A 17,307-nucleotide genomic window follows, 5' to 3' on the forward strand; every position below is an offset into this window, starting at 1 on the left:
CCTTTTTTCTCACGTTGTAACTCGATTTTGACACTATTGTACAACCATTAAATTAACTACTGAGAACTTTTAAATTAAAGCTGTTAGCTGATTACTAGTAATTGTTGCGCTCATAATTTTGAGCCAAGTGAGCAGTGTCATGGTAGTCTCAAGTATAGTCCGCGTTTAAAGTGCCGCCCATCTTGCAATCTCTTAACAGATGATAAGGGCTAACTAGGAGGGGGTTGTGTAAATCGTATTCAGCTCACTAATTGCATCAAAATATGATTATGAATTGCTGTTTTACACGTAAAAATAAACAATAAGTTCGTCTTAATCGTCAATATCGTGTTTTTTTTCAACGTGAACAATTTACAATATGATTTAGATCTGAAACAGTGGTATCCTTTGATTGACGATGTCAACCCATCGAGATCATTGCTCTGCGAAGCAGGGCAACGATCGACAAAGCAAGAATGCTAGTTCGCGCGGCGCGTCGAAGCGGCGAAGTCCTCCAATGGTATCCTAAAAACCGATATATGCACTAAAAACTACTCTCCAGGAAATGTTAGCGCTGATCGTGCTGGCGGTGGCGGGCATTGCCCAGAGTGCCGTATTAGACCCCTCCTTGACAGAGTGGAGACTAATAGAGAGTAACGAGGAGAGAGTGATGTTCCCTCTCAAGGAGTACATCCTGGAGGTTAAAGCTTTCCTACCAGACGTGTTTGACACCAACCCTCCGTACGGGGAGTTGTTCAGAACGGACAAGTCCAGCACTATGATGATGTTGCTTCACGAGGGAAGCTGGAACAGCAAGGTCGGGAGACTGGTTTGGAACACTATTAAATACGACAGAGGATATGATGTGAATGTAGAGGAATGTGATGTGAGGTACGAGGCCTACAACTCATTCCCTGCTCAGGGAAGAAAAGAACAGATCTGGGCCTGGAACTTCTTTGAAGAGTTTGTACTCCTGACATGTGATGGAGAGCTGCAGTACTCGCAGTACTTTAACGATGGAGACGTCAACCCCCGCAAACCAGGACTACCGGAGAAGTGTGCAGCACTGGGAAGGGCACAAGTTGACAGGATCGTATTTAAACACATGGAAGGGTTCTACATCAGAGGGAGACCCATTGAGAGCGAAGAGGCGGCTACCACACCCGGTTTATCCACTACACCAACAGCGAGTGCGGAACCTGACAACATTGTGTACGACAAGGAAGTGGGAGCCTGCAGTTGCTGGACACCCGAGTGCAGCTATTGCAACAACTTAGAGTGCACCGTGAAGCAAGACCTAACCACATCGGACCAGGGAGTCCAGGTCACCACCAAACTCAAGTGGAAGAAACTCAACACGATCGTACTCTACGACCAAGCTGGCAAAGAGCTGGGAAAGTTTCGGTTCAGTCTGAGTGGTATCTACCTGACGGGATGCATTGGGTGTCAAGCTCCACGAGCATTGAGAAAAATGCGCAATGTGGAAGGTAAGACTGCATGGACATTCGCACTGAAAGACGGAGTTGTCCAGATAAGGGTGAGCGGTGGGGTGGTATACGAACAGGAGCTGATAGGAGAGTGTAAGGAGGTGTACAGTAAGGTGAGAAGATACGCCTTCTACGACATGACCTGTGAGGATACCTTCCTGTACCGAGCTAGTGAGATGGTAGCCGGCCTCTTCTGGGAAACTCAACCTAACATCATAGCAAATTGAGAACACTGTGTTTAATTACTCAGCATTCAATACCAATGAGATACAAACAGTAGACATCAAAAAGATATACCATATGTTTTCGTCCTATTTTAAAATAATTACATAAATTAATTTATATTTCATGATTAAATGAAACTAACAATCTGTTTTCGCTCTTTTGACTGGGTCGATCATATAATTGATATTTTGGGACAAAGTGAGAGTCTCCACTCATGGTTTTTACTGACTCTAACTTTGTCCCAAAACATCAATTATATTTATAAATGAAACTACTATACCAAAACTGTATGATTTGAAAGTTGCAAAATATTAGCCGTAGAAATATTTTAACGTTAAGGTTTTAGCATAATGCATACAATGATTGTAACAATTTCTAATTGATTCAACTGCTTAAATAGAGCTTTGAAGTTTTTATTTAGCTTATAAAATTGAATTGTTAAATTAAAAAACTTGTCCCTGCATGCTGCAGTATGAGTAATTTTTAAGTTTGTACTACTACTGGGTGTGTAAGAGTAGTCGAATTTTATGGTGACTTGGTTGCTGGTAATTAAGCGTCCTAAAAAGAAATCGCTTGTTTCTAGCTCAGCGTCTTCTACGATCTCTCTTCGGACCAGTCCATCTAAATCTAAATTAAGAACAGCTTTCGTGGCCGGTAATACAAATTACTTGGAATAGATGAAAGGGCAGAACAAAATATGGCTTAAACTAATCTTTTTACGTTTTTTTTTCTGTAAGTTCAAACTTGAAACAAAAGGTACGTAGTCATGGTCCCAAGTTTCATGTATAGAAATGACTTATCGAGATCGGTATTCTATTTCTATTCCTTATAATCCTATTCCATGTTGACGAGGCCTTAGATGAATACAATTTTGCTGATTAGCAAGGTCCAAGGATGTTGAGATAATAAAAATAGAATAGAAATAAAAATAAAAGTAAAACTTGAATAACATTATCATTAAACTTTAAAGAATTTAGCTTTTGACGCCTTCCTTTTTATTATTTTTCTTCAATTATCTCTTTCCGTTTTTTAAAAGATAGTCGTTCTAAGTACTACTAGGAGGATGCTTTTTGTATATTCGTGGAATTTACAATTTTTACCTTATATGTTAATGTAGTTATATCTTTGATATCAGATATTCATTACAATCCATGACCATAATGCACCGATTAAGAATTGGTGGTTTTTAAAAAATTGTCCGTAAGGTCAGCCAATCAAAATACATAAAAAACAATCCAATCATTTGCATTACCGGACCACTTTTAAATTGTCCCGTAAACAAATTACCCGCTCCCTTTTTCCACCACGTCAGAAAATTCCTCATGTGCTCGCTGATTTTCATCCTCGTCAATTAGAGTAACGCCAACAGCATGACAGGAAGGGATAGCACAAAAATTCCATCTGACATTTGGATCCGTTGTGTAGCACCACGGTCCAATACCATCGTCTGGATTTCTGCAGTAGTTGTGATCACCCAATCCACTGTGAGTGTAATCAAATTTATGTACGTGAGGACTTTGATCAGACCAGTTCTGACACGTGTATCCAAAACATGTGGTACTAACGTAACCTTGATAGTCAGCACCATCGTCTAGGAAGCAGGTAAGGTGGGGTATCATTTCCATGACCTTAGTGGCGGGTGGGTCGTCCAAGTGACTTTCAGTGGCGTGGGCGCTTAAATCCTCTTCTGGACATCCACATCGTTGTACGTGCGTCTTTTCAATTTGTCTGCACTTTTTTAAAACTTTTTTAGTGCTTTTTATATATGTGTTTATCGCCAGGTCGGGATTGTACGGAAATTGAGCACAATCGGCAAATTTGTATCCTTTTTCGTAAACACATTTATGCAACAACTCAAGTTGCCGCTTACAGAATTTGTCGTCTTCAATTTCCTGACTGTGACAATCACACTTGTTGTTTTTAGATTTGCCTGACGAACAATACAACAGCAAGATTACGTGCAGAAGGGAAATTTCCAGTCTCAGATTATGAAACATAATTGATAGCGAAATTCGAGAATAAGATCGATGTGGCTTGTATCTGATATTTTTGTTCATGTTGAAAAACGTGAATTAAATATTTATTACAGCATTACCTAATGGACTTATCTAGGATTTATCGATCAATTTAAGAGCTGGTAACATGCTCATATTCAGAGCCCATATGATCTCATTAAATATGGGCGTCTCACATATCATAAAAGCTGGAACAGTAAATGAAGCTATTAACAGATTCAGAGATTTCTAAGATAGAGCTTCCAAAATGGTCTTTTGTTAATATTACGGCCATTCATTAGAACTCCGAGAGCGCCGCCATGGTGCCATCGGGACTCGGATATATGACTAATATTACTACCGCTGGAACTGTGCCATTTCTGTCCCATTTTCAAACATCAGCTCGGCAAGCAGGGGTGTGCGCCGCCGCCGCCGAGTTTTTAGCCCACGCCGCTGCGCCGAACAATTTATCGGCGGCGCAAACGGCGTGAACGTGGTATTTTTAAAATTTGAATTTATAAAAAAATACTCAAAAAAAATTAATGAAAAAATTTTCATAATTGCTGAATATACAGGGTGGGCCAAAAGTCAGTGTGCAAACTTTGGGTCTTATACCTCCGCCGTGTTTTATATTTGAGAGCTGTTGCTTTGCAGATGGCATACTGTACTTACTGGTTCGAGGATTCCGTCGTCAAAATTTGAAAATTCGAATATTTTAGACCACGCCCATTCAATATTAAAAGACCTATATTGTTTTCTCTGAACATGCTGAACGCCTAATTTTTTCAGAGACGGTAGATTATCAAATGCTGCATATGATCTGAAAACATGAGGCAAAACGGATTAGAAATGACGAAGTTATCAAGCATTTTGTGTATCTCGTTAACAAAATTGACTGGGTGATTATGTGACACCGTGACACGACACCTTAATTGGGCACCCTTAACAATTCCCATAATGTTTAACGGGGTAGTTAACGGGGTCACCTTATCACGTGATTAGGTAAACCAATCACCTGATCACACGTAATGAATAAACTCGTTATGCTTCATATCTCAGTCATCTGAGAAGCTACAGTTCTAATTCTTTCAGGACAAACGTAATTCGAATGGCCAAACACAATTCAATAACATTTAGCTTGATTCGACTATCCAAACTATCAAATAAATGTGAAAATGAACCTCCATTTGAAAAAAATGACCGTGAATATTTTTCGAGTTGACAAATTCCTCGAACCAGTGGTGGTACTAAGTCATACCAGAAGGAAGTATTTCAATTGGGCACTCAGTGACTGAGCTATTAAGGCCAACGTTTGCACACTGACTTTTGGCCCACCCTGTAATTATAAAATCTTAATCCCTCTAGCATGTCTGACGTCAAGTAGTTCGATGTAGCATATAATATGCAATGTTTCATGAAATTGTGAATTCCTGTCATACGATCATTTCGATCAACGATGAATTGAAGTGAAATTTGCAACTGTCTAAACCTTATTAATAGTAATACTAATACTAAGTCAATCCTTGACCTAAGCAATGAATTTCCATTTTGTCGAGTCACAACTGAAACTGCCAATTGTCCACAGGCCACGCCGCCGCCGCTAATTTTGGCCACGCCGCCGCCGATTTTGGTATAACACGGCGGCGCACACCGCTGTCGGCAAGCCGGTAATTTTAATGAAATCAATTTCACGAACCGAGATATGGGTAATTTTGTTCATTTTTGGTGGTCTCTTAGCCTTAGTATCGATATTCACTATCCACTTTTCATCACATAAATTGGCTAAAAGGTGATTACGACTACTTAATATGTGAACGACCCCTTAAATTAGTATTTACCTTAAAAAGTTAAAACTTCAAAAAGATACGAATAGATACACGTTGTATTATCATTATCAATATGATTTCAAACATGACATAAGTTTTAGTGTACAACATAATTAAACATAAATAAATGCTGCACTATATAAATTAACAATTTTATTGCACCAAACATTTTAATTGTACCGTTTTTGAGCCATTCATCAAATTGATAAAGCTCAACAGCATCGGCTCTAAAAATCTCTGATCTCTTCCCGGGCAGATAAAACACATTTTTGTGGTTTGAGCGTTTGTTTACGGTCAAGCGAAAAGGTATTTAACGAGGCTTGAATCTAAGAGCAAGCAATTCTACCCTTCATAATATATTTTGTATAAAATAACAGCTCCCCCAGTCACTGTACACTAGAACAAGTGATTCTGGGCCCTTGGCCTATGGTTATCGAGTAGAAAGAGGGTAACCGGTAAAGTTAAAAAAGCTTAGATTTACGACAAAATAATTATAAATTAATTCTAATACGGTTTTAAATCTAGAACAGTTCAACCGAACAGTTTGATACATCTTCATCTTGTTCAGAGAGCACCCCTGTTACCATGGGAACCACGTTAGATTTAGTGCTAGTATTACACTCTGACATAGCACTAAAGTTAGACCAGTCATGTTCGCTCAATGCTGGTTCTTCTTTAGTTCCGGGAGAGTTAGCAAACAAATCGTCATCTGAACACAGAGGACTTGTAGTGACACTGTTAGTAGGGAGAGGGAGGGTGGGGAGAGCAGCTGAAATACTGCCTACATCGAAACTATCAAAGTCTTGAGAGTTAGTTAGGTTGCAGCTCATGTTTCTCTCTTTACAATCTGATACACTCAGCATATTTTCAGTTTCTTCAAATAAACTGAAATCATCTTTCTGTACATCATCTTTCTGTACATCATCTTTCTGTACACCTATAAAATCTGAGATAACCGGCACGTTCTCCTTATCTTCAAATAAACTAAAGTCATCTGATTTCATGAGCTCTAATATCACATCACTGTCACTAGAAGTTTCAGTTTTGAGCAGATGAGTTTCTTTCACTGATGTGTCACAGTCAGGCGGTCTTATATTCTCATGCAGGGAATCGTTTTGAGTAAGTGGGATGTGTACGATATTCTGAACTCTGCATCTCATGCGTTTACCACGCCTCAAATTATTACTAGGGTTATAATGATTGCCATGGTTACTGGAATTGTCATGGTTGCTATTTCCATGCTTACTACATTCGTTTTCTGGGTACCTCCGAGAATTATGTGTAGTGGAGCTAATATTAAAATCAGATACAACAGGACTGAGGCTGCCCAAGTTCTCACCCAGATCCTCTAAACTGAGCTGAGAGAAAAGAGGCGTTGAGTTGTGGACCAGCAAAGATTTGTCATGGTGACGGTTGTTAGAATTTGAAGGAGAGCTGATCTCAAGCCGGTCAGCAGGAATGCGAAGAGGAACGGGTGAAAAATTGGTGCCTGAAATGAATAATAGTAACAAACATGTTGTGTAGATGGTAAACTTGAAACTGAATAAACATTATACGTTTATGATGAACAAATAATATTTTAAAATGTATTTTAAGGATAACAATAGATCATCGATTAAAGAAGTAATCAGCTGAATATAGTAACCACAGTTACCAGTTAAAAGTAACCATAGTTACCAGTTGTAAGGTCGAGTTGGCGCACGTGATCGACAATTCTCTTATTCTCGACAGCAAATACAGCACCAGTTATCCCGCCCTCAGCATTACGTGCCACTTTGACTACCTGGTAGGGGCAGTTTCTACATTACGTTTTAATTCTATAAAAGTACAAAACTAACTATGAATTAGCAATAACGTTATCTAAATTATTGTCATTAAACCTAGCGTGACTGATGCTCTTTTTAGTTGAGATACCAAGTGGAGGCATAGAACGAAAAGTTTCTTCAATTTGGTGAGAACAAACCTCACTAAGGAGAGCTCTTTGAACAGAACGCAGAATTTGTGTGTTCGACAAATTCAACTCCTGGACTGTCCTGAGGAGGTTGGGTGATATAATTGGTATTGTAGCGAGGTGAGATCTAGCTGAGGGGTCCACATGATGGGATCTAGATAATATCTAGTAGATATGGGTCTACAGGACAGGCTGAGAGGTTTACAGGGTTGGGGTAATACATGAAGAAGTGGAAGTAAACCTGAAGAAATTAGGAGCAGTACATCCGAACAGGTTGTCAGCACGTGACCCGAACAAGGTGATGAGAAAGGGGGCGGAGTGCTCACTGATTTTCAGGGAGAGTCTGTACCTTCTGTTGGGGTGAGTACACGCTCTACATTTTCTACACCAACCCCTGTTGTTATTACAGTTTATCACATGTAAGTTGGTGATGTGAATTACTCATTATTTGAAGTTTTAGAACAGTAACCTCCAAACATTTACTTACTTTTTGGATGTTAATCTCTCGATATGCCAAACATTTCACATTAATAAGATTAAGTTTCTCCAGTTACCTGTTAGATGCAGGTACCAGTTCAACTTTACTGGAGCAGACATTGCAAGCATTGTAGTAAACGTCACCTTCAACTGCCAGCACTGTTACTAGACTCTCTGGCATGTTTCATATCTAACCGAGAACTGTCTTCACATAAACTAATATACAGTACATAAAACAAAGATGGGGCTGAAAGCAACAATTCTCAGAGAAATTTAAGCAGACGATCAAGTAAACAATTAATGTAGACATTTTAAAAGTTTACAGAAGTATTTTTTTACAGAGAATGAGTCAATATTTTGATATAATCAATATTTCGATTTTTTATTCATCAACAAATAGTTTCTAAATACCTATGGTTGCCCCTCGTGCCCTCTCACACTTATTGAAGCATGAGGTACAGTATTTATATATGGACAGGAAAAGGAAACCTTACCATTCATAACTTTATTGGTTAAAAAAGGCAATGATAAAGCTATAATTGTCATAACTAATGGTATGTCATGGGCACAAAATGATAATTTAAAATTTAAGAGGCTCCAAAAAATCATTAAAATAAAACAAAATTTTCAGTATAAAGTTGAGATCTCATCCCAGATCGCATAACTCAGCCTCTTTATAAGGCTGTATCTCCACAAACACCTCCGCTCGATGCCTCGCTACAAAGTCTAAGAAAGTCTGGCAATAATAAGCGACACTGTTAACATACTCCGTCTCCATGTGGTCCAACAATTCCGGTAACTTTACAAACAGTCTGAGTAAATGTTCAGCTCCGTATAGTTTAGAGGGTTGTAAAGGTCCGGGGACAGGGTCCTGATCATCAGTCTTACTACCCCAACTGGAATAGCCGGGGTATAAAACCCAATCTCCGCTCACTTGCCCCGCTAGTTGCTGCCTCTTTATTCTGGAACCAGACTGCACAAACCCCTCTCTTTCTAACTGACTTCGTTCCTCCTTGTAGAGCAGCAGTAACGGTAGAGTGAAGTCAAAACAAGTGATTATCCCCTGAAATAAATAAATGATATATTGGGGCTCTCTTAAAATATATAAGAAAGAAAATAACATAACATGAAAGATAGCAGTGAAAGTGAAAATGAAAGTGAAAGAGAAAGTGGCTACCTGTGTAAACTCCTCTAAAGACCCCCTGTCCTCCAGTGGGTTGGTAACCAATACATCCTCTACAAATTTAGCCAGAATCGTCTCTACATTGGGAGTGCGCGGCACATTCACCAGCAGGTTTCTCAGAGTCACATTTACAAAGTCTCTTTCTAAAGCCTGTTTTATGGTCAATGGTAAGTTGAGATCCATCTTGAATTTCGATTCTGGATTTTCACTAAGATCAGTACATTTATCTAGAGGTTTTCCTCTAATTCCACGTTTTCTACAAGCATTTTTTGCTCCGACAATCTGTTTCTCCAGTTCGTCTTTAATTGCAAGGTTTGAGGGGGTATCTGCCAGTACCAAATCCTCTGTCACCCATCTGAAAGGAGTAGGTATGTTAAAACTTAAAAATGGGTTTATAAAGTTATAATAAAGAAATTGAACATTCATTTGTTATGTCACGTAACCATCGAATCAGTTGAAAATTGTGAATTCGTTGAAATTGTTCATGAAAGGATGATAAAAGTCTTGTTTCGAATAAAATTATTATCAATAATTAGTAAATAATTAGTACCTATCATATTATCATTATTAATAATTAGTAAATAATTAGTAAATAATTAGTACCTATCATACTGGGAACCCCAATTCTGGAAATGTACCAGGTAAATAGGTTGCACTCCTGCGGGTCTTTTTTTGTTGTTACCAGCCTTATTTTTAAGATCCTTCTTTCCAAGGAACTCAGTAATATCTTCGTGTTCCACTTCCAGTATCACAGAGTTGTAGATAATTGGTTGTTTAATTGGGTCTGGTTCGTAACACAACACTTTGTCTCCCTTCTTGTACTTGGGTTCTGATTTAACAGTACCCATCCTTCAATTAATTTAGTATGTGATTCTTGTTTACTGTATAGCACAGCACCATTTGAACCATTTTGGACTAAATTTAGTTTCGATCACAATTAAATGGCCTTATTTTAATGGGATTTGAAACATACCGATAAGACTTAAATCTAGGTGAATAAGACTTATTTCGGCTTGAATCAAGTGTTTATAAATTGAAGTGATAGCAGTGATAAGATAAAAATAACACGGGAACAGAAATTAAACTCTTGTATCACATAAATCATAATCAGTTAGCAATCGTCTATAAACATTAAACATTTAAAATTATCATACAGAGTCAAAAATCATACTATTCCAGAGCAAGTATGTACATCTGATATTATTTTGGTAAATCTCTTTCAATTAACAATTTTTTTCTCACATCTGATATTCAATGAAAACTGTAAAAAATTCAGCAGTTAGCAATAACCACACAAATTCCACCCTATGTACATCATCACAATTAGAGAGGGTCGAGACTGAGAGAGTCATTACCTCCCCACCTTTAAGGTTGTTTGATTATTAAACGTCCAGGACAGTCTTTAACAAATATTTTAAACCATTGAATATCAAAATAAATAACCGAGCCTTTGTATAAAACAAACAAAAACAGGACAAATAGTCATAACAAAAACAGCTGATAACAATTCTAGAGTCTATAACCATGGTTACTGGACACTGGTGTGTGATTCGTACTTACCACGCGATGGTAACATGTGTAGTTACCATGGTATTGGTAACTGATTTTCTAACTTCACACACATTCAAACTCCAATTTATCGGTCTCATCAATGATTCCCAACAAATGATTCCTATACCGCCCGAGAATATCCAGCGGACCCCCCAGCTCAGAAAAGTTAACCTTAGAAAACAGAAGTTGTAGATCATGACACCTGAATATCTCCTGCCATCTCTCCCACACACACTCCATTAGCTTTGTCTTCTCGTAGTTATCTCTGAAGAGAATTAACCACTGTCTCTTATCAATGGTTACAACACACATCTCATGGTCACTATCCCATCTTATCTCGGTGATGTCCTGTATCAGTGCAGAATCTAAAGTATGTGCAGACTTGACCCCCTCTCTGACTAGCACCAGATAACTACTGCTGATAATAGCACTACATTGCATACCGTACCCTGTTTCGTTAGTGCTCTGAGGAATCTCCATGGCTGCCTTACTGATAGCTGTCATCCACCGGTCTCGCTCTAGCGCGTTCTCACAGTTCAACAACACTTCCGTCCCTTCTTCTGAGATAAATTTAAAAGCACATTGTTTGGTGGTTTCCTTTCTCGTCATTTTGCGACATGCCCCGGACCCAATGACAGTGTATTCTTTCTTTATGGTCCCAGTACATTCAGCATCCAGTTGGGAGAGTGTACCCTGTTTATCTAAGAAAAAGTAGTATTGGTTCCACACGTAGGAAAGAAGAGTGGGCTCTTTCAACCACATCAGTCCCTCAGATATAGGACAATGTAGAGCTGAAGCGGGCGGAGCAGTGAGGGAGAGGTAGGATACAGAACCATAATACAGATCATCCATTGCTCTCATAGAGAACGCTCCTCTCTCCTGAAGAAAAGCGTTGACATGGTACTTTAACCTCATCTGACTGTAACTGTCTTCAACCGCCCAGTTAACCGGATAAGAAGGGTTAACTGATATCCCCTCCATCACTCCCCGACTAATAGCCTCACACCCTGTAATAACATCTATCTGGTCAGTTGTTCCGTCTTCTTGCAAGGCGAACAAGGTGATTACTTGCCAGTTAATGCCTCTACCGTACTGAACTCTGTCTAGTCTCAACCTCTGTTTAACCAGGTATAAAGGATCCAGCAAGTAGATCATCTTTGTTGTTAGGAGGAAATAGCTGAGCTCGAGATTCCCCGCGCTGTCTTTCAACCATACCCGGTAGATGAAACAGAGGTCCTCGTTATCCCCGAACAGTTCAACAGCCCAGGATATTTTCTGGTTTTGTGAAGCTATCACAACTCCAAGCTCCCTGTCCATTGTCCCGTAACTCAAGTCAGGAACTTCAATATGGACCTCTTTTTCCTTGGTCATACTAACCGATGAGGACCGTTGTGGTTCTTCAGCAGCATCAACATTGGTTATATTTTCATCAGCAGCTCCGTCTTCATTACTCTCACTGAAAGGATTAAAGTCTTCACTGACTTGTAGTGTCTCCTCCCTCTCTTCTACTCTATTAGCCATGGTATCTGCTTCCACACCTGAGCCATCATTTTCCTTAGGCAAACTATCTTCAGGCGGGATTTCTTCGGGTAAGTTCTCTTCAGACAAGCTATCATTTTCTACCGGAATGTTTTCTTCATGTTGATTAACCACTGGGTCGTTATCGTACCAAGAGCTAGCGGAGACTTGAGCTGATGGTGTGGGTATCAAATCCGTGATAAGCAGAGTAGGGCTACCAGCACCTGAATCAAGCATGTAAGGATCACTTCCCGGAGTAGAGTGCTGCACAGTATGGTCCTCAGTATCAGCAGGGAGGAACATCTCCTCAGTATCATCGGGAGGGAGGAACATGTCCTCAGATTCTGGATCGGAGTATAGATCCTCAGTGTCCAGAGCGCCTCTCTGAGTCGGGGACCCTCCACCTGTCTCCAACATCACCTCTTCAACTAAAAAGTCTGCAACTTGTTGGGCATGCATTTCTCTCTCAGACTCTGCTGCTTGTTGGAGCTCTTTTTCCGAGTCTGATACCTCATAGGATTCAGCTGACTGGATTTCCTCAGGGTCTGGAGCAGATTGTTGGATTAACGTATCCAGAGCCAGTAGGTTTCCCGGAGACAAGGCTAACTGGTCACCTCGAACAAGTGCTGTTGTATAATCAGTGGGTGGTGGCTTATCTTCTGATGTAGAACATTCTGAGTTAGCAGAACTATGATCAGAGATTGATATTCTGATAGGGATATTCTGTAATACCTCTTCTAATGTAGGTACAGGGGTCTGGGAGGTAAATATTTCGCTGGTAGACGGTGTAGATTCCAAACTGACCTGCTCTACAGTAGCTGAAGAGGAAACAAGGTTGTCTGGTGGGTTGACGCTAGTGGAAACAGAAGAAGATTCAACTATATATGGGTCATTGGACTCAGGAATGTCGGATAACTGATAGAAAGAGGACGAAACTTCTTCCACCTCAGTTGAAATCTCAGTCTCTGCTGGACTCTCAGTTGCAGCATCACTCCCCGATACAGTATAAGTTACTGCCGAAGTCTCAGTCACCGCTGGAGTCTCAGTCACCGCTGGAATCTCAGTCCTGGCAATGATTTCACTCACTGTTGTTATGTCACTGCTCTCCAATATAGGTGTAGGGGTTAGGGATCTTCTCTCTGGAATAGGAGAAGCAGATGCGGATGCGGCTAATTGTGCGGTAGGAGAGAACTGAATAAACTCGCCCTGATCACTGATACTAGTCAAGTCTCTAGAGAGAGGAATGTCGGATCCTAACATGTTCTCAGGGTTGAGAGCCAGGTCTCCAACAGGAGTGGAGCCGCTAAAAGAATTGTAGGAGGGACGGCTGTAACTTGGGGTTCTGGAGAAGAAGTTGCTAGCCACACTGACTGAGCTGGAACTCCGGGTCCGGACGCTTTCGTCCCAGTTAAACTTTATGTCAAACATTTTATCAAAATATGTCCTGTCACCCGGCCCTACAAACAGCTGCTGCGCTCTGAAATATTGTGGCGTTAATTTCAGAGTGGTCAAGGGTATGTTCAGCTATTTAATCACAGTTAAATTTTTACGAGAATTTGTTGGTCGAGAATCCAACATTATTAATAGAAAACTAAGGTATATTGTAGGGAAGGAAGGGCCCAGAAATTAGCGACCAAAATAAATTATTGAGAGTCATGCATCGTTTAACGTTTTCAGAAATGATACCTGAAACATATGTAGTCGAGATGAATAGCGAAGAGGGTGTTTTCCTGTCCACAGGATATTGATATGAGGTCCTCCAGCTGACTCCTGTTCCTCAGGATAGCGTGAGGACGATAGTACTTAGCTGAGATAAAGTTTCAATAAAATATTTTTCTTACAACATTTAAAACATTGTGATTTCTGATATTGATGAATTTCTGGAACTCCCTTAGGTATTCTGATATCATCGCACAAATTCTGAGACTGTGAATTACTTACCGAGTAGTTTATGCTCAAACTGAACAAGAGTAAGATAGTTCTCCAGTTCGTTCTCGTTAAGAATAGTTCCCAACCAGAGTCTACTTCTTAGCAAATCATTTACTGCTCCAGGAGTGTTCTTTACCTGAATTTTAATATTCGTAAAAGTATTGAGATTTGTTTCAAGGCTAGTAGCTTCTAAAATATTTGTCAAAATTGAGGAGGGGGAGAGAGAAGGGGGCCGAGGGTCGGGGGATAGAGACGTTACCTCGTTAACTAGGGAGGGGTGAGAGAAGGCAGAGACAAAGTTCCAGTAGCCATTTTTAGCACTCTTCAGCCCATAAAGAAACACTTGATCCCAGTAAAAGAGAAACTTTTGTACTTCGTCCGTTTCAATACCAAGAGGTCTGTTTTCATCTATAGAGGACAGGTACTGAACCTGAACATTATTTCCTGTTCAACAGTAACCATAGTAATCATAGATCTAAGGTAATCAAAGATCTATAGTAATGATAGTAACCAATAAACATAGTAATCATAGTAAGTAGTAACTATAGTAATCATAGAACAGTTTTGAAAAATCTTCAGTGTTATTAGAATATTTCGTTTAATCTCGAGGGTACCTGTTCTAATGAAAATCGAGCTCCGTCGATGATGCTGAACGCTGTCCTTTCTTGAGCCTGGGAAATCGGTATCCGCATCTTTCAGTAAGTAGCCAGTAACAGCTAGTGGTTACTTGTGGTAACTAGTGGTTACTCGTAACATTGTATTCTCAATGTTCCAAGTAAGCGATCAGATTTCACATAACATCCTAAAAGCAAAAGCATATGTTAGACCCTAACGAAACGGTATATACTCGAGTCTCGAGTACCTACTGGTACATATTACGAATGTACTAACATTATATAACTGGTTCAATTATGATTGCAGAAAATAAAATAATTTTTGACTGTCGCCGTGTTATGTGTAGATCCAACAGAAAAGGTACAAGCTTATTATAATCTCATATTCAAATACACAGATACCGATACCAGGCAAGTGTAAACGCTACCAACTAAAACAGAGGTAAACCCAAGGGTTGAGTAGGTATGCCGTATGGTCTCATAATGTTGAGATTGCATATTTTATTGTTAATGTATTATATTTCAGTATTATGTATCGTTTTAAGCGGGTAAATGCCAGTCCAAGCCCTTGTTCCAATGAAGAGCTCGTTTTAATTTGTATTGAAAAGCACTAATAGTGGCTGTTCCACTACAATATCTAGTGGATTATATAATCGAGTGCATACCTCGGAACGCGATCCTCAGTAAATGGAACATAAAACGAAAAAATAAAACAAATCTTAAACTGATAAAGTGAATAATAATGCGCTTTTAGGGAAGTAGGTTATTAAGTTTCAAATTACAAAACTTCCCGTCTTACATTCGCAGTGTTGTATTTCATTGCCACGTTCTAAACCAGATTATAAGACCAGGTCTCTAATTAGGTGGTTAATTGGTGTGATCCTGTAGTGTATATATAAGGAATACAACCACGTACAGTTATTGAGGAATTGCTTGAGGAATTGCTTCATTGCTGAGGACCAGCTCAACAACCAATGATAACTCCCAGATAATATACTCTTAATTTTTGTTTTTCAAAACTCGGTTAAAAAACCTTTTTTGAAACAACAGTAACGAAGTAACTGCAATAGTAACCGAGTAACTTCAATAGTAACCAAGTAACTGCAATAGTAACCAAGTAACTGCAATAGTAACCAAGTAACTGAAATAGTAACCAAGTAACAACGTCGCGTCATAACAACGTGAAATAGTTAAAAATCAAATAAATAGCATTATAAAACTGCTCCGCTTCAAGTCAGTCTGTTAGACTGTTAATACGCTCCATTTGGCAGTGAAATGTAGCTGTATAAAAAGAGTTAAAACAACAGCAAAATTGAGGAAGTTTCTAGGAGTCCACCTCCATACTCTGTACTGGATCTTGTGAGAGCTCACATTGTAGCTGCTGTATACTGTACACTAGTACTTCGAACTGTCTCTTTCTCTTCTGGACCTCTTCTTCAAAGTATATTTTCTTCCTTTTTAATTCTTCAATTTCTTTTTCAGTCTGCAAATTTTGGCTAATCATTAATCGCAGATTATCACCAATGAATATTACTGAAATTAACCTCGACCCTTGAAACTGCATTTAAATGAACATCACTAATTATTACGTGGTTTTAGATAAGGATCTGTTTATTTAACCCTTTTATGCTAATCATCTTTTAGTTACCATGGTAACAGCACTTACTCTAGATATAGAGCTTGTAGTTTCGTCTTTAGAAGGGTACTGTTTGATAATCTGTGCTATAGCGTCATACTGCTGTTTGTGGGATTTTATCTGTTTAGCCCTGCTCAGTTGCTGTTGGTACTTTTCTATCCGTTCCTTTCCAGCTGTTATCTCTCCTTCTATCTCTGTAATGAAAAGTTTTGATATCTCACAATAATTAACAGTAATAATAACACGTATCTCTTCAAATATTTAGTTTGAGAGGTATTATAATTGTCCCACATTAAAACCTGTAACATTAAAATGTGCATCCCTAATCCCTATTCCCTAAAAGGGCCCTACCAGTACTTTAATGCCCAATTTGTGTAAAGGAGGTGTATTTGTTGGGGGGGGGGGGGGCGGGGGCGGGGTATTTGTTACCTTTGTGAAGTTTGGCGTAGTTTTTAGCTTCCTGCTCGTTCATCTGCTTTACAACGTGTAGTTTGTCTACTGTCATCTCGCATTGTGCTATCACTGCAACCATCTACAGGGTTATACCATGGTATTAAGTGTATAAAGTGGAACGAAAGAAATAAGTAATGAAAGTAATAGGAGTAAGAGAAGTGAAAGAAGTAAATGAAGGAAGTAAGTAAACGAGTAAAATAATTTAAATACTCAAAAGAAATGAAAAAAGTGATGAAAGTCTGCTCACCCTCTGAAAAGTCGCATCATCAGCAGCAGGCTCACGAATCCACTTGACAAATGTTTTGAGGAGGTTAACAACTCTCTTCTCCTCGCCACTACCCTCCCCGTCCATTAGCAACCTCTTCCTGATTACATCCTCCTCCGTCACTATGTCAGAACCCGGCATCCTATATTCCTATTACTAATTGTTATTTAAATTAGTTAGATAAATAGTTAGTTAGTTAAATTAGTTAGTTAATGAGTT

At 39.2% G+C, this 17,307-nt stretch overlaps 5 protein-coding genes across 5 annotated transcripts; 1 reads left to right on the plus strand and 4 right to left on the minus strand.

Annotated features, from left to right (window-relative positions):
* The first annotated feature begins 544 nt into the window (after positions 1 to 544).
* Positions 545 to 1,693, plus strand: LOC134821401 (uncharacterized). Its single transcript, XM_063832143.1, has one exon. The coding sequence runs from the start codon at positions 545 to 547 to the stop codon at positions 1,691 to 1,693; it is 1,149 nt and encodes a 382-aa protein (XP_063688213.1).
* Positions 1,694 to 5,561: 3,868 nt separating this feature from the next.
* Positions 5,562 to 8,157, minus strand: LOC134820693 (uncharacterized). Its single transcript, XM_063831222.1, has 5 exons — positions 8,017 to 8,157; positions 7,704 to 7,856; positions 7,475 to 7,544; positions 7,189 to 7,294; positions 5,562 to 7,000 (listed from the first exon to the last, which is right to left on the minus strand). The coding sequence occupies exons 1-5, from the start codon at positions 8,118 to 8,120 to the stop codon at positions 6,033 to 6,035; spliced, it is 1,401 nt and encodes a 466-aa protein (XP_063687292.1). The 5' UTR covers positions 8,121 to 8,157; the 3' UTR covers positions 5,562 to 6,032.
* An 85-nt stretch (positions 8,158 to 8,242) lies between these two features.
* Positions 8,243 to 14,928, minus strand: LOC134821217 (uncharacterized). The gene is made up of 7 exons (XM_063831914.1): positions 14,735 to 14,928; positions 14,380 to 14,550; positions 14,133 to 14,256; positions 13,878 to 13,998; positions 9,726 to 13,668; positions 9,117 to 9,477; positions 8,243 to 9,002 (listed from the first exon to the last, which is right to left on the minus strand). Exons 1-5 carry the CDS (start codon positions 14,810 to 14,812, stop codon positions 10,737 to 10,739), a joined length of 3,426 nt encoding a protein of 1,141 aa, XP_063687984.1. The 5' UTR covers positions 14,813 to 14,928; the 3' UTR covers positions 8,243 to 9,002; positions 9,117 to 9,477; positions 9,726 to 10,736.
* LOC134821402 (male-specific lethal 3 homolog) lies at positions 8,586 to 9,970 on the minus strand. The gene is made up of 3 exons (XM_063832144.1): positions 9,726 to 9,970; positions 9,117 to 9,477; positions 8,586 to 9,002 (listed from the first exon to the last, which is right to left on the minus strand). Exons 1-3 carry the CDS (start codon positions 9,968 to 9,970, stop codon positions 8,586 to 8,588), a joined length of 1,023 nt encoding a protein of 340 aa, XP_063688214.1.
* Positions 14,929 to 15,453: 525 nt separating the features above from the next.
* LOC134820759 (THO complex subunit 7 homolog) lies at positions 15,454 to 17,278 on the minus strand. Its single transcript, XM_063831347.1, has 4 exons — positions 17,071 to 17,278; positions 16,800 to 16,902; positions 16,401 to 16,564; positions 15,454 to 16,217 (listed from the first exon to the last, which is right to left on the minus strand). The coding sequence occupies exons 1-4, from the start codon at positions 17,227 to 17,229 to the stop codon at positions 16,059 to 16,061; spliced, it is 585 nt and encodes a 194-aa protein (XP_063687417.1). The 5' UTR covers positions 17,230 to 17,278; the 3' UTR covers positions 15,454 to 16,058.
* Positions 17,279 to 17,307: the final 29 nt, after the last annotated feature.

Source organism: Bolinopsis microptera, chromosome 9, assembly GCF_026151205.1.
Source record: "Bolinopsis microptera isolate Bmic1 chromosome 9, MBARI_Bmic_1.0, whole genome shotgun sequence".
NCBI lineage: Eukaryota > Metazoa > Ctenophora > Tentaculata > Lobata > Bolinopsidae > Bolinopsis > Bolinopsis microptera.

Bases quoted from the DNA above. Each gene is read 5' to 3' on its own strand.
- LOC134821401 (XM_063832143.1), top strand. From the start codon at position 545: ATGTTAGCGCTGATCGTGCTGGCGGTGGCGGGCATTGCCCAGAGTGCC.
- LOC134820693 (XM_063831222.1), bottom strand. From the start codon at position 8,120: ATGCCAGAGAGTCTAGTAACAGTGCTGGCAGTTGAAGGTGACGTTTAC. The intron at 7,857-8,016 runs GTAACTGGAGAA...TAATAACAACAG, and splicing joins CTGGTACCTGCATCTAACAG to GGGTTGGTGTAGAAAATGTA. The intron at 7,001-7,188 runs GTAACTATGGTT...TATTCATTTCAG, and splicing joins CCAACTCGACCTTACAACTG to GCACCAATTTTTCACCCGTT.
- LOC134821402 (XM_063832144.1), bottom strand. From the start codon at position 9,970: ATGGGTACTGTTAAATCAGAACCCAAGTACAAGAAGGGAGACAAAGTG. The intron at 9,478-9,725 runs GTACTAATTATT...TACTCCTTTCAG, and splicing joins TGGGGTTCCCAGTATGATAG to ATGGGTGACAGAGGATTTGG. The intron at 9,003-9,116 runs GTAGCCACTTTC...TATTTATTTCAG, and splicing joins CTTTAGAGGAGTTTACACAG to GGGATAATCACTTGTTTTGA.
- LOC134821217 (XM_063831914.1), bottom strand. From the start codon at position 14,812: ATGCGGATACCGATTTCCCAGGCTCAAGAAAGGACAGCGTTCAGCATC. The intron at 14,551-14,734 runs GTACCCTCGAGA...AATAATGTTCAG, and splicing joins CTCGATTTTCATTAGAACAG to GTTCAGTACCTGTCCTCTAT. The intron at 13,669-13,877 runs GTATCATTTCTG...ACAATATTTCAG, and splicing joins CTCGACTACATATGTTTCAG to AGCGCAGCAGCTGTTTGTAG.
- LOC134820759 (XM_063831347.1), bottom strand. From the start codon at position 17,229: ATGCCGGGTTCTGACATAGTGACGGAGGAGGATGTAATCAGGAAGAGG. The intron at 16,903-17,070 runs GTGAGCAGACTT...ATAACCCTGTAG, and splicing joins ATGATGCGACTTTTCAGAGG to ATGGTTGCAGTGATAGCACA. The intron at 16,565-16,799 runs GTAACAAATACC...TTTTCATTACAG, and splicing joins CTACGCCAAACTTCACAAAG to AGATAGAAGGAGAGATAACA.